Genomic DNA, 22,100 nt, shown 5'->3' with positions numbered 1-22,100 from the left:
TGGTTACTGCCGATTTTCAGTTATATTGTCAATTCCTCCTCAGGAACGGAACACCCCCCCCCCCCCCAAAAAAAAAAATAACCGGGGGCTGCCTGTACAGTGATAACGACTTGAAGCATTATCAATGATGAATCCCACATTACTTCCATTAGAATTTACTGTACGGTACATTATAGTATTATAAATACTGTAAAGTGAAAAAAGCCTAGCTTTAATCCTTTGGGTGTCTAGAGTATGTAAAGATATAATAAGGTGTTATACAGTGTACAGGTAGCTGTAGTGTTCAAGTTACGATAATTTGTCTTACGATAATCCGATTTTATGAGAGACCAAATTACAATAGCCTAACTTCAGCCCATCTTCTAGTTACATAAGTTCAAAAACAGCAAAATAGAATGATGAAAGTATGGTTTTAACGTTATACTCATTGCATAAACATGTACAGCCATGAACAACCGAACGTGAATTTTTTTTTTTTTTTTTTTTTTTTTTTAAGTACAACTTTTTTTTTAAGTAAAACCGAATTCAATAACATCTGTTTGGCTTGTATTTCAATCATTGTACTATAGTACACTATTACCGTAGTTGTTATAAATGATATTTTAATGATAAAATAAGGTTTCACATATACTTACCAAACAATTACATTAGCTATACGCTTGCTTACCTGGCAGTCGAAAATTCAAATTCCTGGCGGCGGTAGCAGCGGTGCCATTGTTTGTGTAGGTGATACAGATCCCGCCCATTTTCGGGAATACCTGGTACTGCTGAGCTTTAGACTTCAATTCGTTGAGTCGTAACGTCCATCTGTGGGGAGGAGGGAGGGCTCTGATTATGTAATGGTTTGGTAAGTATGTGAAACCTTATTTTATCATTAAAATATCATTTTCACATATGTGACTTACCAAACAATTACATTAGCTGACTCCACATTACCCAGAAGGTGGGTATATGGACAGCAAAAACAACAGTCATGAGCTCACATTATATATAATGTCTGCAGTACCTTACCTTGTGAGAGAGCAGCTCTCATCACATGTAGGAGATGTGGCAGTAAAGGCCAGGGTCGTCCCTACTAATGGTGGGATTTTTCCAATCATGGAAGTTCACCAATGATTGACAAAAACAACAATAATTTGCCCTTGCCCTGGGCAAAAAGACCAGAACCATATAAAACCATCACCTACACTAAAAACCATATGGTACCCTTAACCAGATATAAGAACTGGTGGGTACTTCAGGTACATGTACCCCCAGGCTTCCCACAAACTCAAAAAACCTCAAATTCAAGGCGAGGAGATAGTAGAAGGAAAAAACCGAGTCCCCCTATGCTTCCTCTCCCAACACCATTCCCGCTACTGACAACGGTCCCAATCTAACGCAGTTTTCGTAAGTAGTTTCTACCTCCTTCAAATAGTGCGATGCAAACACCGATTTCGACCTCCAGAATGTAGTTTACATAATGGAGGATAGAGACATATTCTGTCTGAAAGCCAATGACGTTACTACTGCACGAATCTCATGCGTCTTCAGGAGATAGTAGAAGGAAAAAACCGAGTCCCCTTATGCTTCCTCTCCCAACACCATTCCCACTACTGACAACGGTCCCAATCTAACGCAATTTTCGTAAGTAGTTTCTACCTCCTTCAAATAGTGCGATCGAACACCGATTTCAACCTCCAGAATGTAGTTAACATAATGGAGGATAGAGACATATTCTGTCTGAAAGCCAATGACGTTGCTACTGCACGAATCTCATGCGTCTTCACTTTCAGCACCTTAAGAGCATGTTCCTGAGTTTGGGCTTGCGCTTTTCGGATCAAACTCCTCAGGAAAAAGGGCATTGCATTCTTTGAAAGAGGCCGAGACGAGTCTTTCACCGAGCACCAGAGTCGGCTCTCCTCTCCTCTCACAGTTTCTGTCCTAGTCAGGTAGTGTCTGATAGCTCTGACCGGACACAATGTACGTTCCTCATCTTCCGACCCGACTAAGTACGTTAGGTTCTTTATCTTGAAAGAATGGGGCCAAGGATTCGAAGGATCCTCATTTTTAGCAAGAAAGTCTGTTACATAAGAGCAAACTGCATTGCCCTGGGCAAAACCCACTTCCTTACTCATCGCCTGCAACTCACTTACTATTCCCGCTGTGGCTAAGGCGACTAGGACTAGTGTCTTCCTAGTTGCATCCCTCAAGGTTGCAGAATTCAACAGTTCGAATTGGGGGCCGTTGAGCCACCTTAAAACTACATCCAAGTTCCATTCCACTTCTTCAGGCTTGAAAATCTTGGAGGAACTAAAGGATCTGATCAGGTCACTGATGTCCTGATTTGACGAAATGTCGAGGCCTCTATGCTTGAAAACCGATGAAAGCATGGCCCTATATCCTATAATAGTTGAAGTGGCCAACTTCTTGGTGTCCCTCAGAAATAACAAAAAAGAAATTCTGCAAATTTCGGTTGTTAGATGTCTCAGAAGAAGAGATGCTATGTCGTCTGCACCATGACCTAAAAACTCTCCACTTGGACTGGTAGAGCTTGGCAGAAGAACTTCTTCTGCAGCTAGCAATAACCTCTGACGCCCTTCACCTCTGACGCCCTTCGCGAAAATCCTTTTGCTTTGACCAGGTTCCTGACAGTCTGAATCCTGTCAGGGAAAGAGCGGACAACCCTTGGTGATATCAGTTGAAATGGGGTTGTCTGAGAAGCTATGGATTTTGTGGAAGTAGTCTGGGAAAATCCACCAGCAGATTGAGAAGGTCCGGGAACCACTCTTTCCTAGGCCAGAATGGCGCTACTAGGGTCATTGTCACATTCTGGTGCGATTGAAGCTTGTTTAAGACCTCTCTTATCAGCCCGAAGGGAGGAAAAGCGTAAATGTCCAGTCCTGTCCAATCTAGCAGCATCACATCTGTTCTCCACACTAGTGATTCTGGAATCGGAGAACAGAAAATGGGAAGGCGATTGTTCCTCGATGTGGCGAACAGATCTATCGGTGGTCTTCCCCAAAGCTTCCAGAGGTCCTGACACACACTCTCGTTCAGAGTCCATTCTGTTGGTAACACCTGATTTACTCGACTCAGTTCGTCTGCAAGTACATTCATTCTCCCTTGCACGAATCTTGGAAAAAGGGTGATCCTCTTCTCGTTCGTCCAGGTGAGGAGATCTTCGGCTATCTTGTTGAGAGAGAACAAGTGAGTCCCTCCCTCCCTGCGTCCGTACATATGACAACGCTGTGGTGTTGTCCGAGTAGACCGCTACGTTTCTTCCGGTGACTAAGTGGTCGAACGCTTGTAGCCCTAAAAGGATGGCCTTCAATTCCTTCCCATTGATGTGCAAGGTCTTTTCTCGTTCTGTCCAAAGACCTGACGGTCTGGGTTCGACATGACTAGGGAGATTCCTTCTTGTAATCTTTCCCTCGAATGCCACCAACGAAGATCCATCTTTATCTCTTCCGGCAGGGGGAAAACTAGTGAGTCCGACTGTGTCTTCCGAGACCAATTTGCTTTCAGGAAGAACTGAAGCAGCCTCGTGTGTAGGCATCCTAACCTGACAAAACTCTCCACTGAAGCCAGGTTCCCGAGTAGGCTCATCCATTTGAGCGCTGAGCAGGACGGGCGAACCAGAAATTGCTGGACTGTCGACAGGCAGGACTCTATCCTCTTCGGGGAGAGAAAAACCCGAAAAGCTAGAAAGTCTAGTACCATCCCTAAATAGAGAATCCTCCGAGTTGGAATCAATTGGGACTTCTCCGTGTTTACTATGATACCCAATTGTTGTGTCAAAGTAAGTGTCTTCTCCAAGTCCTTCACACACTGACGCCTGGATCTGGCTCTCAGGAGCCAGTCGTCTAAGTAAAAAGCTGTGTTGATCCCCATCAAATGCAGCCACTTTCCCAGAGGAGCGAGAATCCGAGTAAATACTTGAGGGGCGGTTGACAGACCGAAGCAGAGGGCTCTGAACTGGAAAAGACTATTCTTGAAGACGAATCTCAGGAACTTCCTGGAGTTCTGATGGATGGGGACATGGAAGTATGCATCCTTCATGTCGAGAGATACCATCCAGTCACCCGGTTGAATGGCTGACATTACCGATCGACTGGTTTCCATTCAGAATTTCGTCTTCCGGGCGAAGAGGTTCAGAGCGCTTACATCCAACGCAGGTCTCCATCCCCCTGATGCCTTGGGGACTATGAAGAGCCTGTTGTAAAACCCTGGGGAGTTCGTGTCTGTTACTTCCTCTATGGTCTCTTTGTTGATGAGCTCTTCTACTTCTTTGGCTAAAGCCAACGCTCTTGTTGATCCTGTCGAGTATGCTGTCAAACAGACAGGTGTATTGGACAGTGGTGGATCCTGCGTAAAAGGGATCACATCTCCCTCTCGAAGCACCTGAATTACCCACTGTTCTGCTCCTCTTCGACTCCATTCCTCCCAGTAGTCATGAGGTCTTGCCCCCACGGTGGGTGTGTGAAAGACCTTCCGATCATTTCTCTGTCTTAAAGGAAGGTTTCTTGGTAAACTTGGAGGTGGTTTGTAGATTAGTTCTTGGTCTCTGCTGGCACCTTGACTTACCTCCTCAAAAGGGATGTTTTTGTAGAAGAGAAGCTTTGGCTCCTGTCGCTGGAGGTTCCTTAGGTCTTCTCGCTGACTGGAAAAGAAGATCATTGGTGGACTTTTTCTCGAGGTCCGACAGCACATGCTTGATGGTTTCATCTGGAAACAGGTGAGATTTACTCAGGGGGGAGAACAACAAAGCCGATTTTTGGTTCGTGGTTATTCCTCGAGATGTGAAGGAGCACCACCGTTCTCTCTTCTTTAGTACTCCCATAGTGAATAGGGCGGCCAATTCCCCTGAACTGTCTCTCACTGCCCTGTCCGCACAGGACAACACATTGAGCCCGTCAGCAGAAAAATCCTCATCTAGAAACTGGCAATCTTCCATTTTCCTAGCTAACGCTGCAATAGTCTAATCCAGAAAACTGAAGACTTCGATCAACTTGTATAAGTTCTTCACCAGGTGATCCAACTCGGGTGAAGAGAACAACACTTTTGCAGCCAAGAACGCTGCTCTTCTGTGAGAGTCCACAAGACCGGAGAAGTCTCCTTGGGAGGAGGCAGAAACTCCCAAAGAAGGAACTTCTCCTGTCACATAAAACCTGTAGGTTTTATTCTGCAGCTTCGACGGAGGAAAGGTGAACAAAGCCTTGCCTGACTCCCTCTTCTTAGCAAGCCACTCTTCTACTTCCTTCAGTGCTTTCTTCGAGGACTGAGAAAGAACTGGTTTCGGTAACCCCGAAGGCGCTGATCTATCCTTCACAAACAACGACGGAGGTGAAGAAGGCGAAGCTGGTTTAAGAAAGTCCGGATAAGTGTGTAAAAGAAACCTTAAAAGACTAGAATAAGCAGAAGAGGGCTTCGAATCCTGGTCTTGAGTTTCCTCTTCCGACAGGACGGCCGATACCCTGTCTTCCTCTTCCGTCTGGCTCGTTGTCTTCTTCAAAAAGACCATCAATTCTTGAAGTTGATGTTTCAAGGGACCCAAAGCAGAATCCTCTAGCAAGGGTTTGGCCTTCGCATCATCCTTAGGTGAAGACGAAGTCGTGGCTGTCGTACGGCTCTTCTTCGAAAACGAACGACTGGGAGTCGAAACAACACAAGACGTATGAAGTGAACGAGTCGAAGCAGCTCAAGGCGAATGAGGCGAACCAGCTCGAGACGAATGAGGCGAACGAGTCGAAACTCCTATCGATATACAACGAGGCGAGTCAGTCTCGCAAGCTCGCAAGCGCTGTAACGCACGTGAGTGTCTGACTCCATCCAAAGCTACGCTATCCGAAGAGGACTGATGATCTTCCCAGAAAAACTGGTCAGGTGTGAAACTGCAGGAAGGTTGTGGACTCCAGTGCTCCTTGGATTTCTTAACAGGCGGCGACATCCCTCTCGTACGCTGGGCATGTCTCTTCAAAGAAGCAACACTAAATCACTCCACACTTTTCACCTTGACACAGGCAACTGCACTTCTGAGTTGGACGACAACTGCGTGTCACTGATATCTACGCCTTTCCAGCGGTGTTTCCTGGCACTCGCGAGTCGACTACGTCGACGGAGTCGGCAACTGACCGTGGGCAAACTCCCCCAGTCTCCCTTTGACCTCCGGTATGTCTTCTCCCAGGAGCTGGGGAGCGGGACAGGGACCTTCGTCTATGAGAACAGGGGGAACGGACAGCCGCCTCCTCGGACACAACACTGATACTTGGCCTAACACTGGCCTTTTCACTTGACTTCTCTACAAAAGCACGAAACGACATTCCCAAATCCATAACGGATTTCGCCAAGAACTCAAATTCTTGTCCATCTTGGACTCTTAACACGGAAATGGTGTTGGGATCGGAAACATGGGATACCTGGTCTGGAGTAATTGGTACTGAAGTTTGTTTGCCTCAAAAGGCACGGGAGTTGTCTCTACTCTAGTTTTACAACCCACTCTAAGAGCTGCTTTCCTTTTCCTATCTTTGTCCATCTTATCCAAATGAGCTTGAAAAGTCTTCCAACCTTGTTCATCTAAACTACGGCACTCATAACATGTTAATTCCTTGCTACAGCACTGACCCCTACATATAACACATTTGGAGTGCGGATCGTAACATAGTTTAGCTAATCTAGTTTTGCAACCACTGCTGCAAAACCTAACTGAAGAAGAACTAGCATCAGACATCTTTGTAACAACTTGTTAATAACTAGGCAGCTAACTGATGAAGCAAAAAAGCCAACCAAGAAATTGTACATCACCAAAAAGAAAAAATCCAAAATGGCGACGAAAGTCGACTGCAACAACAAACCACCGGTGTTACCCCGTGGCCGGCAGAAAACGAATTGAAGTCTAAAGCTCAGCAGTACCAGGTATTCCCGAAAGTGGGCGGGATCTGTATCACCTACACAAACAATGGCAGCGCTGCTACCGCCACCAAGAATTTGAATTTTCGACTGCCAGGTAAGAAAGCGTACAGCTAATGCAATTGTTTGGCAAATCACTTAAGTGAAAATGACGTTATGTAGAATAGAACTGAGATATCTTAATGTAATAACTTTATTCGCTATAGATCAAAGATCAATCGAGAAATACTCTGTTAAATTTAAACCTAGTTATAACTGAAGCTGAGAAAACTGTTCAAGCTGCTAATGACTATTATTGTGCATCGGCAACAAGGATAAAAATCCAGTAAACGTATGCCATCAAACACAACCGTAGATAAAATTGAGATAAAATCATTTTAATCAAAACTACTGGGCTTGAAAGAACACATTTTACTGTTGGTTTCACGCCGATATAAGATAAATAACGTAAAGTTCGTATTATGATGATACAAAGGAAAATTGCGAACGGAATCACATAATTTTTTTACGCAATAAACATGATGCCAACGTAATGTTAACGAAAAAAAAAAAGTTCACAATCACAACAAGACATATTCAGTTCATATTTCCACCTAAAAACATATCGTATAAGGAAAAATAACCTTGTCTCATATAAATCAAGCATCAAGATATTCGTTTATGCCAACTAGAAGCAAGAAAATTTGCTCAGAATTGCGTTAAATATGGCGAAACAAGTTTGTGTTCGCCATCAGCTGATTTGAAACCAAAACATTGGCCACTCCATGGAATACTCGCTTAGATTTGCTGTAGTATTTTATAATACAATAATATGAGAATAAATACAATATTATTGGATACAGTGAAGTAATGTATAACTTTTTAAAGGATTTATGGAAGAGATGCATAATTAATAAAATAACACCATGCACTTTTAGGAACAGTGGCGGACAAAAACGAACATGAAAAAACATCCTCTGACAATGTGGAGGGTAGTTACAAAAGCTGCCTTAATTTGTATCATAGTTATGTACAAAAATAAAAATGATATTGTTAAACTACAATAAAGTTTTGTACATACTTACCTGCACCTGGCAGATATATACAATTAATGGCCCACCCAGCCTCCCCTCAGGAGACAGGTGGAAGAGAAAAATCTGACTAGCAAACGGGAGTGGTTCGTACATCCGCCACCCAGCAGCGGGTAAGGTAGACCACCTGACCTACCTGTCGCGTGTGCCGCGAGATTTGAAATTCTGTCGGGAACGTCGGAGACTATAGCTAAGTATATATCTGCCAGGTAAGTATGTACAAAACTTTATTGTAGTTTAACAATATCATTTTTGTACATGAACTTCCCTGACAGATATATACTTAGCTGATTGGCACCCTTGGTGGAGGGTAAGAGACAGCTAAATAATACAGGTAAGACGGGAAACAACTAATGTTGTAGGATTTAAAAAACTTGGTTCTCACCTTTTCAGGATGAAGACTTCATAGATACTGTCTCTGAGTCTGCATTGCCTGGAGAGCTACAGCTAGGACGTGACCTGATGCTGAAAGACTCTCGGATCTACCACTGGGATATGTGATCCCCTATTGTGGTAGAATCCAAGTCGGATCCTGTTAGAGGGACCTTGTCCGCTTACCTAACAGATCCTTACCACTACCTCTGCAAGGAGCCAAAACCCACCAGACCACCTAACCAAAATACAAAGGGTTAATATTACGACAAAAAGAGGTGCCTCCTGCAACCTCTTTCAGACAACCAAAAAACACCAATATAAAATATAGGGTAACATATAAAAAATTTACACAGGATAAGTTTCAGCTCCCTGCCCCAGCACCGAATCCGCCGATACTAAAGGACCCAAGGCGAAGCATTTGTCATATGTGATTTTTACATCACGTAGGTAGTGGTTTGCGAAAACCGATTGGCATCTCCAAAAAGTCGCCTCCATCAAGTTCCGCACAGACATATTTTTTCTGAATGCAAGCGAAGTTGCAATGGCTCTCACCTCGTGAGCTTTCACTTTCAGTAGTCTAAAATGTTCTTCCTTACAGGCAACATGTGCCTCTGTAATAAGGCTTCTCAGAAAAAAGGAAAGAGCATTCTTCGACATGGGCCAAGTGGGGTCCTTTACGGAGCACCAAAGCACATCTTGATTAGCCTTAAGTTGTTCCTTCCTCTTAAGGAAATACTTCATAATTCTCATAGGGCAAAGAGTTCTTTCAGGCTCTTCCCCTACTAGAAAAGATAAACTACGAACTTCAAAGCTCCTGGGCCAAGGGCGTGATGGGTTTTCATTCTTTGCAAGGAAACCTGGAAGAAACGAACACACCATAGAATCTTCCTTAAACCCTACATTGCCCTCAATAGCTTGGAGCTCACTCACCCTCTTAGCTGTAGCTAGGGCCAAAAGGAAGATAGCCTTCTTCGTCAGATCCTTGAAAGAGGCTAAGCCAGGAGGTTCGAATCTAGACGATCCAAGGAATTGTAGAACTACGTCTAGATTCCAGTTCGGTACCACACGAGGACGCTTAATGGTTTCAAATGATATAATAAGATCATGCAGGTCCTTATCATCGGATATATTTAAGCCTCTATGCCGAAATACCGCCGCCAACATACTGCGGTATCCCTTAAGATAGTTGACACAACAAGATGACATTCTTCTTTGAGGAAAATAGGAAATCCGCAATTTGGGTCACAGAGGTACTGGAAGAGGAAATGTTCTTCCTCTTGCACCAACGTCTGAAGACATCCCACTTTGACTGGTATACACGCAAGGTGGAAGGTCTCCTCACTCTTGCGATTGCTTTAGCAGCTGTTGCTGAAAGCCTTTCGCTCTGACCAAACTTTGGACAGTCTGAAGCCAGTCAGACTGAGAGCGAGGAGATTTTTGTGGTACCTGTCGAAGTGGGGTTGTCTGAGTAGATCGCTCCTTAGCTGGAGCGATCTTGGAAGGTCCACCAACCATTCCACAGTACCTCTGTGAACCATTCTTGGGGCGGCCAAAAGGGAGCGATTAAGGTCATTCTCGTTGAATCGGACTCTACGAACTTTTTGATGGTTAGCCCCAGGATCTTGAAGGGGGGAAACGCGTAGACGTCGAGTCCGCTCCAGTCTAGAAAGAAGAGCATCTATTGCTAATGCCTCTGGATCCGATATCGGAGAGCAGTAGGGATCCAGCCTCTTGTTCTTTGACGTGGCAAAGAGGTCTATGTGTGGCCTGCCCCATAACTTCCACAGGCTCTGGCATACATCCAGATGAAGGGTCCACTCTGTGGGAAGGACCTGATCTTTCCTGCTGAGGAGATCTGCTCTTACATTCCTTTTCTCCCTGCACGAACCTGGTGAGAAGCTTGATTCCCCTTTCTTCTGCCCACAGAAGAAGGTCTCTTGCTGTCTCGTACAGGGAGAAGAATGCGTTCCCCCTGTTCCCTGAATATATCTGCCAGAGCTGTAGTGTTGTCCGCGTTGACTTGCACTACCGATCTTCTGACTTTGGGCTCGAAAGCCTTCAGAGCCAACCACACAGCCATCAACTCCTTTCTGTTGATGTGCCAGGCTACCTGGTCCCCCACCCAGGTACCTGACACTTCGCTGGTTCCCAGGGTTGCCCCCCACCCCGTGTCCGACGCGTCGGAGAACAACACCAGGTTGGGGGTCTGGGATTGAAAGAGACAGTCCCTTCGCAAAGAGGTTGGGATCTGTCCAACCATAAGAGATGTTTCTTGACGTGTCCTGGGATAACGACAGGGGAGAACGTCCAAATCCTGAGAACGACGACTCCAAATCCGATGAAGAAAGAATTGGAGCGGTCTCAGGTGCAACCTTCCTAGGGAAACGAATTGCTCCAGCGAGGAGAGCGTCCCCAGCAGACTCATCCACTCCCTCACTGTGCATACTTCTTTCCCTAAGAAGGTTGTTACTCTCTCGAATCCTCGGGCTATCCTTTCCGGAGAGGGAAAAGCCCGAAAACTCAGAGAGTTCATCTGTATCCCGAGATACACACACTCTTGCTCGGGAATTAGTGACGACTTCTTGAAATTGACGAGAAGTCCCAACGCCTTCGTCAATTCTAGAGTTACTTGTAAGTCCTTCAAACAACGATCTTCTGAATTGGCCCTTATTAGCCAATCGTCGAGGTACATGGATATCCTCACCCCTTTCAAATGAAGCCATTGAGCCACATTCCTCAAATTCCCGTGAACACTTGAGGGGCCGTCGAGAGGCCGAAACACAGAGCCCTGAACTGAAAAATTTTCCCCCCCATCATGAATCTGAGAAACTTCCTCGAGGAAGGATGGATCGGTACGTGGAAGTAAGCGTCCTGTAAATCCAAGGAAACCATCCAGTCCCTGGACGAAGTGCTGCCAGCACTGATGAAGGCGTTTCCATCGTGACTTCTTCTTTTCTACGAAGAAGTTCAGGGCGCTTACGTCCAACACCGGTCTCCATCCCCCTGAGGACTTCGGAACTAGGAAAAGGCGGTTGTAGAAGCCCGATGAACGATGGTCTGTCACTAGTTCGATAGCCCCCTTCTCCAGCATCTGATCTACTGCTAGATGGAGAGCTTGATTCATGATGGGGTCTCTGTACCTGGCCGTCAGTTCCCTTGGGATGGTCGTCAAGGGAGGTCTTTCGACGAAAGGGATGAGGTAACCTCTCCTCAAAATAGAAAAGGTCCAAGGATCCGCCCCTTTTTGGGCCCAGACTTCTGCAAACTCTAAGAGTCTGGCGCCCACCGTTGTTTGAAGGACTTGCAAGTTATTTGGGGGCTTTAACAGACTTGGCGAAAGTCTTACCCCTTCTTGAAGGTCTACGACCTCTAAACGTAGAGGTTCTTGAGGAAGAAGCCCCTCGAAAGGGTTCTCGAACACTTGACTTTTCCTTCTTAGCCTTGGTAGGGAAGGAAGGGCGAGGTTTTCTTGCCGACTGTGTCAAAAGGTCCTGGGTGGCTTTAGCCGAAAGCGATCTCGAAATGTCCTGCACTAGATGTTTAGGGAACAACTGAGCAGACAGGGGAGCAAACAGCAAAGAAGACCTCTGGGCATGGGAGACAGACTTCGTTAAGAAGGAACAATAAACAGACCTCTTCTTCACGATCCCGGCCCCATACAGGGAGGCGATTTCACTCGCTCCGTCTCTTACCGACTTGTCCATACAAGACAAAACACACATGAGATCTTCTGGCGAAAATGACTCTGGCACTTCAATTTTCTTGGCTAGGACCCCCAACGACCAATCAAGGAAGTTAAATACTTCCAGCACTCTAAACATGCCTTTTAGCATGTGATCCAGTTCATTCATTGCCCAAGTCGTCTTAGCAGAGATAAGGGCAGCTCTCCTTGTTGAATCTACCAGCGCCGAAAAATCCGAATCAGCCGAAGACGGTAGACCCAATCCTGAGGACTCTCCCGTTTCGTACCAGAAACCAGCGCGTCCTGATAACTTCGAAGGAGGAAAAGCGAACATCGTTTTCCCCGCTTCTTCTTTGGAAGCCATCCAGGAACCAAAACTCCTCAGTGCCTTCTTCATTGAAAGAGTTGGCTTCATCCTCACACAAGAAGAACTCTTCGCTGTCTTCGCCGTTGAAAAAAGAGAGTGAGGAGGAGGAGGAGCCGTAGGAGTAAGAGAATCCCCAAAAACTTGCAAAAGTAGCTCTGTAAGCTTCTTGTAAGAAGACACAGCAGCAGAAGTGTTCGGTTCCTCATCCGAACCTTCTAGGACGTCTTGTCGAGGCGAGCGCGTAAGATCCTTAGGTGACGAAGGGATCCTAGTAGGAGTTGAGCGAGAGGTTGGAGAACGCCCTCTCTTAGAAGAGTTCACATCCACTGGAGAACGATGAGAAGATCTGGGTTGTCTACGATGAGACTCCCTCTTCGAGGTAGACGGAACCTAAGCAGAAGGAGAGGTAGGGCTCCTACTCCGAGAATCCTTGGAAACATCCACAGGGCGCTTACGAGGAGACGAGCGCCTGCTAGACTCTTTGCGTCTATCCTGAGGCGAGCGGCTGCCAGGAGAAGAGCGCCTATCGGGAGCCGAGCGCTTGAACGGCTCTACAATACCTGTCCAGTTGAGTACGATCAACGGAAGTTCGACTGGAAGGCAAAATGCGCCTACTAGGAGAAGGCTGCTTGCGAGACTCTTGACATCTAACAAGAGGGTAACATTCAGGAGAAGGGCGCTTCAAAGCTAACGAGCGCCTACCTGGCGAAGGGCGCTTCCGAGATTCCTGGTGCCTACCAAGAGACGAACGGTCAGGAGTAGTGCGCCTAGAAGCGGGAGAGCGCCTACACGGAGAAGGGCGCTTGAAAGACTCTTGTTGTCTGCCCCGAGGAGAATAATCAGGAGTATGACGCCTTAAAAGAGACGAGCGCCTACTAGGAGATCGATGTGCAGTAGGCTCTTGGCGCCTACCTTGCGGGGAGCGGCTAACAGCAGGCCGTCTATCATGCACACGACTCCTACCAGACTCTTGACGCCTGTAAGGAGAGAAGTCACGATCCGACACTAGAGGAGAGCGACATCTGGAAGAAGAACGCCTACTTGTATAAGGGCACCTTCTAGGATCTTGAGGCTGCTGAGAAGTCCCACGCGAGGGAGTTGAAGAAATAGCGTGATGAGCAGGTGCAGTGCGCTTACCGGAAGCGGGAATCCAATCTGGAGAAAAAACTTCTTTCTCCATAGAGCGTCCTACCGATGTTTGGCGCCTTGAAGTCGAAAGAGAGCCAGGAGAGCGAGGGCGCTCACGTGAGCCCCTACCTTCATACGAAACCTCCCCATATGAAGAAGAACGCCTAAAAAGAGGAGAACGATCCTCTGAAGAGCGGCGCCTAGATCTCTTGATCGGAAGAGAAACGTCCTTCTTCCTACGTGATCTAACTGCTAGAGAATCTGCTAGCGCCGTGATCTGAGCTTGAAGTCCCGCGAGTACTCTCGTAGGAGAATTTTGTTCTTCCTCGGATGCAGGCGCAGAGCGAGGAGCGCGAGAAGAAGAACGATCACAGGATTTCTTGGGTTTCTTCGCCTCCACCGACGATTCTTCCGGGAAAACCTCCGGACTAGAAGCCAAAGAACTGCAGGGAGCCTTCCAAGCCCTCTTCAATGGGCGCGACGCATCCGGGGAGTTCCAACCTCTCTTTGGAGAGGGAGAAGACGAAGAGGAGAAGCAATGGCGTAGGAGCTCCTTCTTGTAGCGATCCGAGGCAGCCTGGGAGCGTACTTCAGGATCTGCCGAGGGGACGCCTGACCGGTGGGGGTTCTCCCTCGCCCTCTTGCGGCTTTCGACTTTTCTACTCCACTGGAACTGGGAGTCTGGAAGAGGTCTAGGCCTAGAGGCACTAAGGAGCCAGTCAGACGCACCCTCCACAACACTGGGGACACTGCACTGATCACTAACACTCTCCTTACCTTCCAACTGACGAATCTTCTGATCCATAGAAAGAACTTTCGTGGCTCTCAGAGCTGCCGCCTCCGAAGGCGAATCTTCGGCTTCGGTGTGGGAGCAGGGGCTGCAACTTGGGAAGAAGGTTCTAATTCTACGTTAGTATTAGGATCCACATCCAACTCACTCATTCTAGATCTCCTAGAACTTCTAGAGGAAGCCTTACACACTCTATCACGTTCCAACTTCCTAACATAAGAAGAGAGAGCCTTATATTCTTCTTCATTCAATCCCTTACATTCACTACAAGGGTTAGCAAAAGAACATTCATTCCCCCTGCATTTCATGCAAACCGTGTGAGGGTCTACCGAAGCTTTCGGCAACCTCACCTTACATCCTTCATTCACGCAAACCCTAAACAAAACCGAAGTTTTAACTACTGAATCTAGGTCAGACATTGTTAAAGAAAATCAAAATCAAAATCAAACCAGTCCACAATCAGCGTATGCCAAGCCAAACAAAGCGAATACGTCACCAAAAGAAGTCCAAATTAACTCCACGCAAGCGAGAATAGAAAAACTATCGAGAGGAACCGACAACAGTTGTTATCGTTCCCGCGACAGAGAAAAATCTGACAAGCAAACGGGAGTGGTTCGTACATCCGCCACCCAGCGGCGGGTAAGGTAGACCACCTGACCTACCTGTCGCGTGTGCTGCGAGATTTGAAATTCTGTCGGGAACGTCGGAGACTATAGCTAGGTATATATCTGTCAGGAAAGTTCATGTACAAAAATACCCTATACGTAATATATTTTCATACACATTTCAAACATATGAGCTTGAACATCTATAAAATCTATACATTGATCGCTAAATTTGCACTCTTTTTAACTCTATATTTTCGGAAGAATGGCAGGCAGCTGTTTACAAGAATGAACAAGAAAAAACATGAAGGGCAGTTTCAAAAACTGCCTTGGTATCATATTTCTACACAGAATTAAAACTACCCTTTACATAATACATTTGCATACTCACTTCAAACATTAAAGCATGAACATATAAAATTGAAACATCGATTGCTAAATTTGCACTTTTTTAAACTCGATATTTTTGGAAGAGCAGCAGGCGGCGGCTTACAAGAATGAACATGAAAAAACATCATACAGTATTTGATAACATGAAGGGCAGTTTCAAATGCTGCCTTTGTATCATATTTATGTGCAGAAATAAAAATACCTATACGTAATACATTTTCATACATATTTTAAACAAAAGCATGAACATTTATAAATTGACACATCCACGGCTAAATTTGCACTCATTTAACTCTATATTTTCGGCATAGAACAGCGTCAGAGGCATATATTTTACCCTAATACCTACTATGTAATAGCTCTCATTACAATTTTTTAATATCATTTGCATAACCTTTATGGGCTGAACGGTATTTCTACAAATGTATGTACTTGTTAGACATAACGGCGCTAGCGACGCTGTTGACCGAAAATTGTGCCATAAAAATACCTTAAAATGCCTATTTTTTTAATGAATATTTTTGAAGACGGCCGTAAAACCGATTCGCCGTTAACCGCGGGCCGCCTGTAACTAGATACGATGACACTGGTGAGGATTTGTTCTAATATCCAACAAATATTCTGCATGTTCACCCAGAGGCCCAAATACTTCTAGGATTTTTTTCAGAGAACTTCACCAATTATTTCTTTCCTGAGAGCAAATTACATAATTGCTGAGAATGGGCTGTAATATTGAGATAAGGCATTTCAACTATTCAAGAAATCTTTCAACTACTCAAGACTTCTATTTTGAGCTCCAGTAGCTTTGTTGTAGTATCAAAATAATGAAAGATAATGCAGAGAAAAGAAAATTAATTTTAGACAAGATCACCCTAAGCAATAACCTGGGATTATGATTATGTACAATTAAAACAACTTAGGGTTATGATTTAGTAAATTAAAATTATATCAATTTTGCTTAGGGGGACCGTCTGCTATGGCGGATGACATGTGAACTTGAAAAAATAAAAAATTGAGTTGTTACTTGTATCTATGCAGAAACATCCTGTGCATGCTTTCAATAAGTTTCAGCCAATTATTTTTACAAATAATGAAGATATAGCGGTTTTAAAATGATGACGTCATTGTAACTGCGTCGTCTGTATGACTGAGTTTGACAGAATCGTTTTTGCGTGTTTATTTTTGCATATATACAGCAATTTTTTCAGATTTTTTTTGAAATTCTCATACATCTGGTAGGAATGAAAGGTAGTGTGACACTGTGTGAGAAGCGAGCTGCTCAGAGCGGTTATTTATAGGCAAAACTCAGAGAATGACTCAGTTACGCCACAGATGTCTAAGGAGTTACACGCACTTAGGAACTTGCGTTTGGTTACTAGCTATTTACGTTGTTTTTATAACTTCTTAGTGAACTTATAGCAATGCCGAAGTTAACTAAGATCAAGAAGGCTACTCAGCAACTAAGGCTAGCAAAATTAGCGAAGGCCAGGAGTGTGCTGAAAGAAAATCACGAAAATTCATTGTTATCAGCTGCCCTCATTGTCTCATGTCTCGCCGTCAACATCATTGTTTGGTGTCATGCTGAGGGTATTAATACCACTTTTAGGGGTAGAACCAGGATCCTTGATGTAGAAATCAACAATAAAAGTACAAATAAAAGAAAAAAGCAAAAATTTACATAGCAAATCTTTGGGAGCTCCTAACTCAAAAACATACTTATGCGCATGTCAGTAGCCATTACTCGGTTATTTATTATCCAATTTCAGAAAGATATCATTGGAAAGAGGAATAAAAATCCCATAATTCCTTTCTATCTTTTTTTTTTTAGAATTTTTTTTAGTGTCTAGACTAAAAAAAAAAAAAAAAAAAAAAAAAAAAAAAAAAAAAAAAAAAAAAAAAAAAACAAAAAAAAAAAAAAAAAAAAAAAAAAAAAAAAAAAAAAAAAAAAAAATTAAATTCTGTCGCACAGAATTTTTCCGTATATAAAGCAGTTTTTATGGTATGATTTTCAATTACAACTGATGTTATATTAGCCCTTTAACGCCGACTGGACGTATTTTACGGCGACATTTTTTGTCTCTCGGGTGTCGACTGGACGTATTTTACGTCGACATAAAAAAGTTTTTTTTTAAATTCGCAGAAAAAGACTTATAGGCCTACCAGCCAAAAACTTTTGAATCACGCACCTTGGAGGATGCTGGGAGTTCACGGATCAAGGTGTTCTTTTGTTTACAATCATTACGCAGCCGCGCAAGCGCGAATTTCTTTCTTGCCGCACTAAAAAGTATAGGTGACACATCTCAGAAATTATTTTGTCACTTTGACATAATTTTTGTACCATTTTTAAATTAGCCGTTACATGGAGTATTATATATGAAAATGTGTGCATTTTTATGTAGAATACAACAACAAAATACTCATGATTGTAGCTTTTATCAGTTTTGAGATATTTTCATACAAATAACGATAAGTGCCAAAATTTCAACCTTCGGTCAACTTTGACTCGACCGAAATGGTCGAAAAACGAAATTGTAAGCTAACACACTTATATTTTAGTAATATTCAATCATTTACCTTCATTTTACAACAAATTGGAAGTCTCTACCACAATATTTTGATTTATGGTGAATTTATGAAAAAACTTTTTCCTTACGTCCGTGCGGTAACTCTTCCGAAAAAAATCATACGTGCGATTGTGGTAATGTTTGCACCATTTTAAATTAGCCGTTACATAAAGTTCTACATATGGAAATGTGCGCAATTTCATGCACAATACAACTAACAACAACCCATGGTTGTAGCTTTTATCAGTTTTGAAATATTTTCATATAAAAAATGATGTGACACATTTTCAACCTTCGGTCAACTTTGACTCTACCGAAATGGTCGAAAAATGCAATTGTAAGCTAAAACTCTTATATTCTAGTAATATTTGATCATTTACCTTAATTTTGCAACAAATTGGAAGTCGCTAGCACAATATTTTGATTTATGGTGAATTTATGAAAAAAAAAATATATATTTTCCTTACGTCCGCGAGGTAACTCTTCCGAAAAAATCATACGTGCGATTGTGGTAATGTTTGCACCATTTTAAATTAGCCGTTACATAAAGTTTTATATATGAAAATGTGCGCAATTTTATGTAGAATACAACCAACAAAAAATAATTGAAGGTTGTAGCTTTTCTCATTTTCAAATTATTTGCATATAAATCTCAATAAATAGAAAAAAACCACGTTCGGTCAACTTTGACTCTACCGAAATGGTCGAAAAAAACGCAATTGTAAGCTAAAATAAAACTCTTACAGTTCCTAGTAATATTCAGTCATTTATCTTCATCCTGAAACAAATTCGAAGTCTCTGGCACAATATTTAGAATTATGGTGAATTTTAAAAAAAACTTTCCTTCCCTCCGCGCGCAGATTCTCCCCCGCAAATCTCCGAAATGCGTACGTCACATTCTCGGAATATTTGCTCCATTTCATATTAGGCATTTCATAGAGTTTTATATATGAAAATGTGTGCAATTTCATGTAGAATAAAACAAAAAATATTTGAATGTTGTAGCTTTTCTAATTTCCGAAATAATTGCATATAAAAAAATATATAAAAAATTCGACATTTGGTAAACTTTAACTCGTCAGATATGGTCGAAAACTGCAATTGTAAGCTAATACTCTAACAGTATAGTAATATTCAATCATTTGTCTTCATTTTGAAACAAATTGGAAGTCTCTAGGACAATATTTAGATTTATGGTGAATTTAAAAAAAAAAATATTTGTTTACGTCAGCGAGTTACAAATTCATGCATCATTTTGTGATAATATTTTCTCTGTGTTGCTTTTATCATTTTATAATGTGTTATATACCAAAATGATTGCAACTTAGTGTACATTACAACAACAAAAAAAACTTGTTACCTTTAACCGTTTTGCGCATAGCGCGATTTTAATACAATTACAGTGGTCCCCCCGTATTCGCGGGGGATGCGTACCAGACCCCCCCGTGAATAGTTAGAACCCGCGAATGTTTGGAACCCCTATAAAAATGCTAAAAACAGCCAATTTAGTTAGTTAAAACTCAAGAAAAACCCACTAAAAATTTTCATACATGGTTTTTTTAATAGTTTTATCACAAAAAGTGCATTTTATGATGAAATTCATCAAAAAAAACAGGAATTTGTGGATATTTATTATAGAAAAATATCGCGAATGCGCGCATTTTCCGCGAATAATGCAGGGAAACGTTCCCGAGAGAAATCCGCGAATGTGTGAGTCCGCGAATCTGGAGAATGCGAATACAGGGGGTCCACTGTATATGAAATTTTGTTTTTGAGCTATCATATATCGCATTATTTATATATGATGATGATAATTTTTTTCATTTCTGATGGTTGCATATTAAACTTCAGGCAATAACAAAAAAAAGGAGCCATAAATGAACTCTTAATCTTGAAAACTAAGCGCGCTGTGATTTTTTGAAAAAAATATTTTTTCCACTTCCTCGCTCACTCCGAGACCCTCTCGGCACACAGAAGACGATTTTTAATATACCCCTTTGGCGTTTAAGGGTTAGCGGAGAAATCGCTACCTATTTTTTTTTTTTTTTAATCATAATTTTTGCTAATAAAACTACAAGTTTTTTCTCAAATGACTTGAAATTTTTACATGATGAAGGTATTATATATATATCTAAAACATATATGAAAATTATGTATTTTGCGTAATAAAAAAAATAGACAACATAGCAGACGGTCCCCTTAAGCATAAATCTGCACTACAGACTTACCGTCAATGCTACAACTGACTAACCTCTGTGATTGATGGTAAACACTTCGGTGAGCTAGGCAAAAGGTCTCCTTTCCGCATGACTCTCTTTAAATAACCAGGGAAAGCAAATGCAGCCAAACACTCCTTGTTCACCTTTCTTCCTCTGATGAAATTGAAACCAGATACTTCACTAGAGACAAAGTTACACATTTCCTTGATGAATATTTATCAACAGAACTCCAATTACAGTAATAGTTCAACCAGGTTAATATCCTAAAATTTAACATTTTAATTCACCTGAAGGGTTTGCTCTCATAGAAATAAAATCCAGAATATTTTACTTAAAAGATTACAACTGTTACAACTTAATAATGGGATAAACTGGACATTTTCAAAAGTTCTTTGAGGGGTTTGTCAGTCATGGTGCTACTGAATTCTGTTGCAGATTGCAATAAGATCTAAGGGACATTATTTATCTAAGTCTGACATAATCATAATTACTTTATTTCAGGGGCACTGCAGTATATAGTCAGACAATTGTTTTGCTAATTCACTGTGACTTGATCCACCCCAAGGTGTAGCCTTCATGTAAGTTTTTTTTTTCATTTCCATGATAATTCATCACTAACAAGATTAAAAATCTTTAAAGTCACAAATAACAGCCAGATTTTGTTGTGTATGACATAATTTCAAACATACTTCAAGCTACCAACAGCTGATATCACTTTAAAAATAAAGGGATATATCAAACCTTACCCTACAGCATTTCTTTTTTTCAAAATCTTCTCCGATGTCAATCGAGAAAAGATCTTACTTCCCATTGAGATATCAACTCCCAAGCGTTGACTCACCATGGACACAGTGACATTTCCATCATAATCCCTCAGGAACACAATAATACGCCGATAGAGACATGTCATAGCAATCTGTTAATAAACAAAATTCTCACTTATTTCAAAGCAAAGCATAAATCCAGTGATAAAAGAAACACTACTTTCTAGATTCACAATATTGTGCAGACACTTACATTATCAATATCTTAATAATAATACAAGTGCTCTAATTAATGAAAGGCCTTTGAAGGGATCACACTTACTGTCTTAAATTTACCTAACAAATTAAGTTAATTTTATACATACATAAAAATATCAATAAACTGCACTGGTTAAAAAATCACAATTTTTGCAAGTAAATTGTATTTTTCCTAACTACAATACAAACCTGAGGTCCTTTACATAAGGAATTACTTACGGCGTAGCTGGAATTACAGCCGTTGAATCTTGAATAAGGGGGTTAGGCAGTAACTACTGTGAGGCAGGCTAGCCTGTCCGGATGTAAACACTCCACTTTGCCTTTCGGCCCAGGTTCAGATTGAGGGGTGGCATGAGGTGGGCATATATGTAAAGGACCTCAGGTTTGTATAGTTTGGAAAAATACAGTTTACTTTCAAAAATTGTGATTTGTTCCTACACGATATACAAACCCTTGGTCCTTTACATAAGGAAGACTCTCTGGTTGGTGGGAAGAATCCCTCTAGGACTGACTGGATTTCTGCACACCTAGGCTACTCCTCCTGGTTCTAAGAGCGAGGAGGAGTGCCCTGCTGCCTCTGACAACTTGATCGGAGTATAGGAGCTGCATGATCAAGAGTCAGGGTGTGGGCTAGTAGTGGTAACACGAGAATACTTGGTTGAGTGAGAAAGAGAAAAAGTCCGGGGTTCACTTCATCTGGAGTTCAGAAGCTACCTGAATCACTGCATCCTTAGGAAAAAAAGTGTTTACTATCCAGAGGAGGGTATAGAGGGGTAGACCTCTGTGTCTGATACACTGTTGGTGGTGAAAGAACACGAGATGAGTTCTCTCGTCTTCTTCAGAATGCCCAACATAAAAGGAGACAATTCCGTGGAACTGTCTCGTTAAAGGTCCGTAAAAATCCTCATCCAGCACCGAACATTCCTTGATCCTGCGGCCCAACGCTCCAACAGTCCAATCAAGGAAGCCCACTACTACAACCACACGGAAGATAATTTTA

At 42.5% G+C, this 22,100-nt stretch overlaps 1 protein-coding gene across 1 annotated transcript in view; it reads right to left on the bottom strand.

The window, feature by feature from the left end:
* Positions 1–22,100, bottom strand: part of LOC135219143 (uncharacterized) — a 117,264-nt gene that overhangs the window by 4,847 nt on the left and 90,317 nt on the right. Inside the window, exons 3-4 of the mRNA XM_064255655.1 lie at positions 20,825–20,994; positions 20,111–20,231 (exon numbers count right to left, since the gene is read on the bottom strand). Of these exons, the coding sequence (XP_064111725.1) occupies positions 20,111–20,231; positions 20,825–20,994 (291 nt within the window). The remainder of the gene's footprint in view (positions 1–20,110; positions 20,232–20,824; positions 20,995–22,100) is intronic.

This window comes from Macrobrachium nipponense, chromosome 19 (assembly GCF_015104395.2).
Source record: "Macrobrachium nipponense isolate FS-2020 chromosome 19, ASM1510439v2, whole genome shotgun sequence".
Taxonomy (NCBI): domain Eukaryota; kingdom Metazoa; phylum Arthropoda; class Malacostraca; order Decapoda; family Palaemonidae; genus Macrobrachium; species Macrobrachium nipponense.
This window is presented reverse-complemented; position numbering and strand designations above follow the sequence as displayed.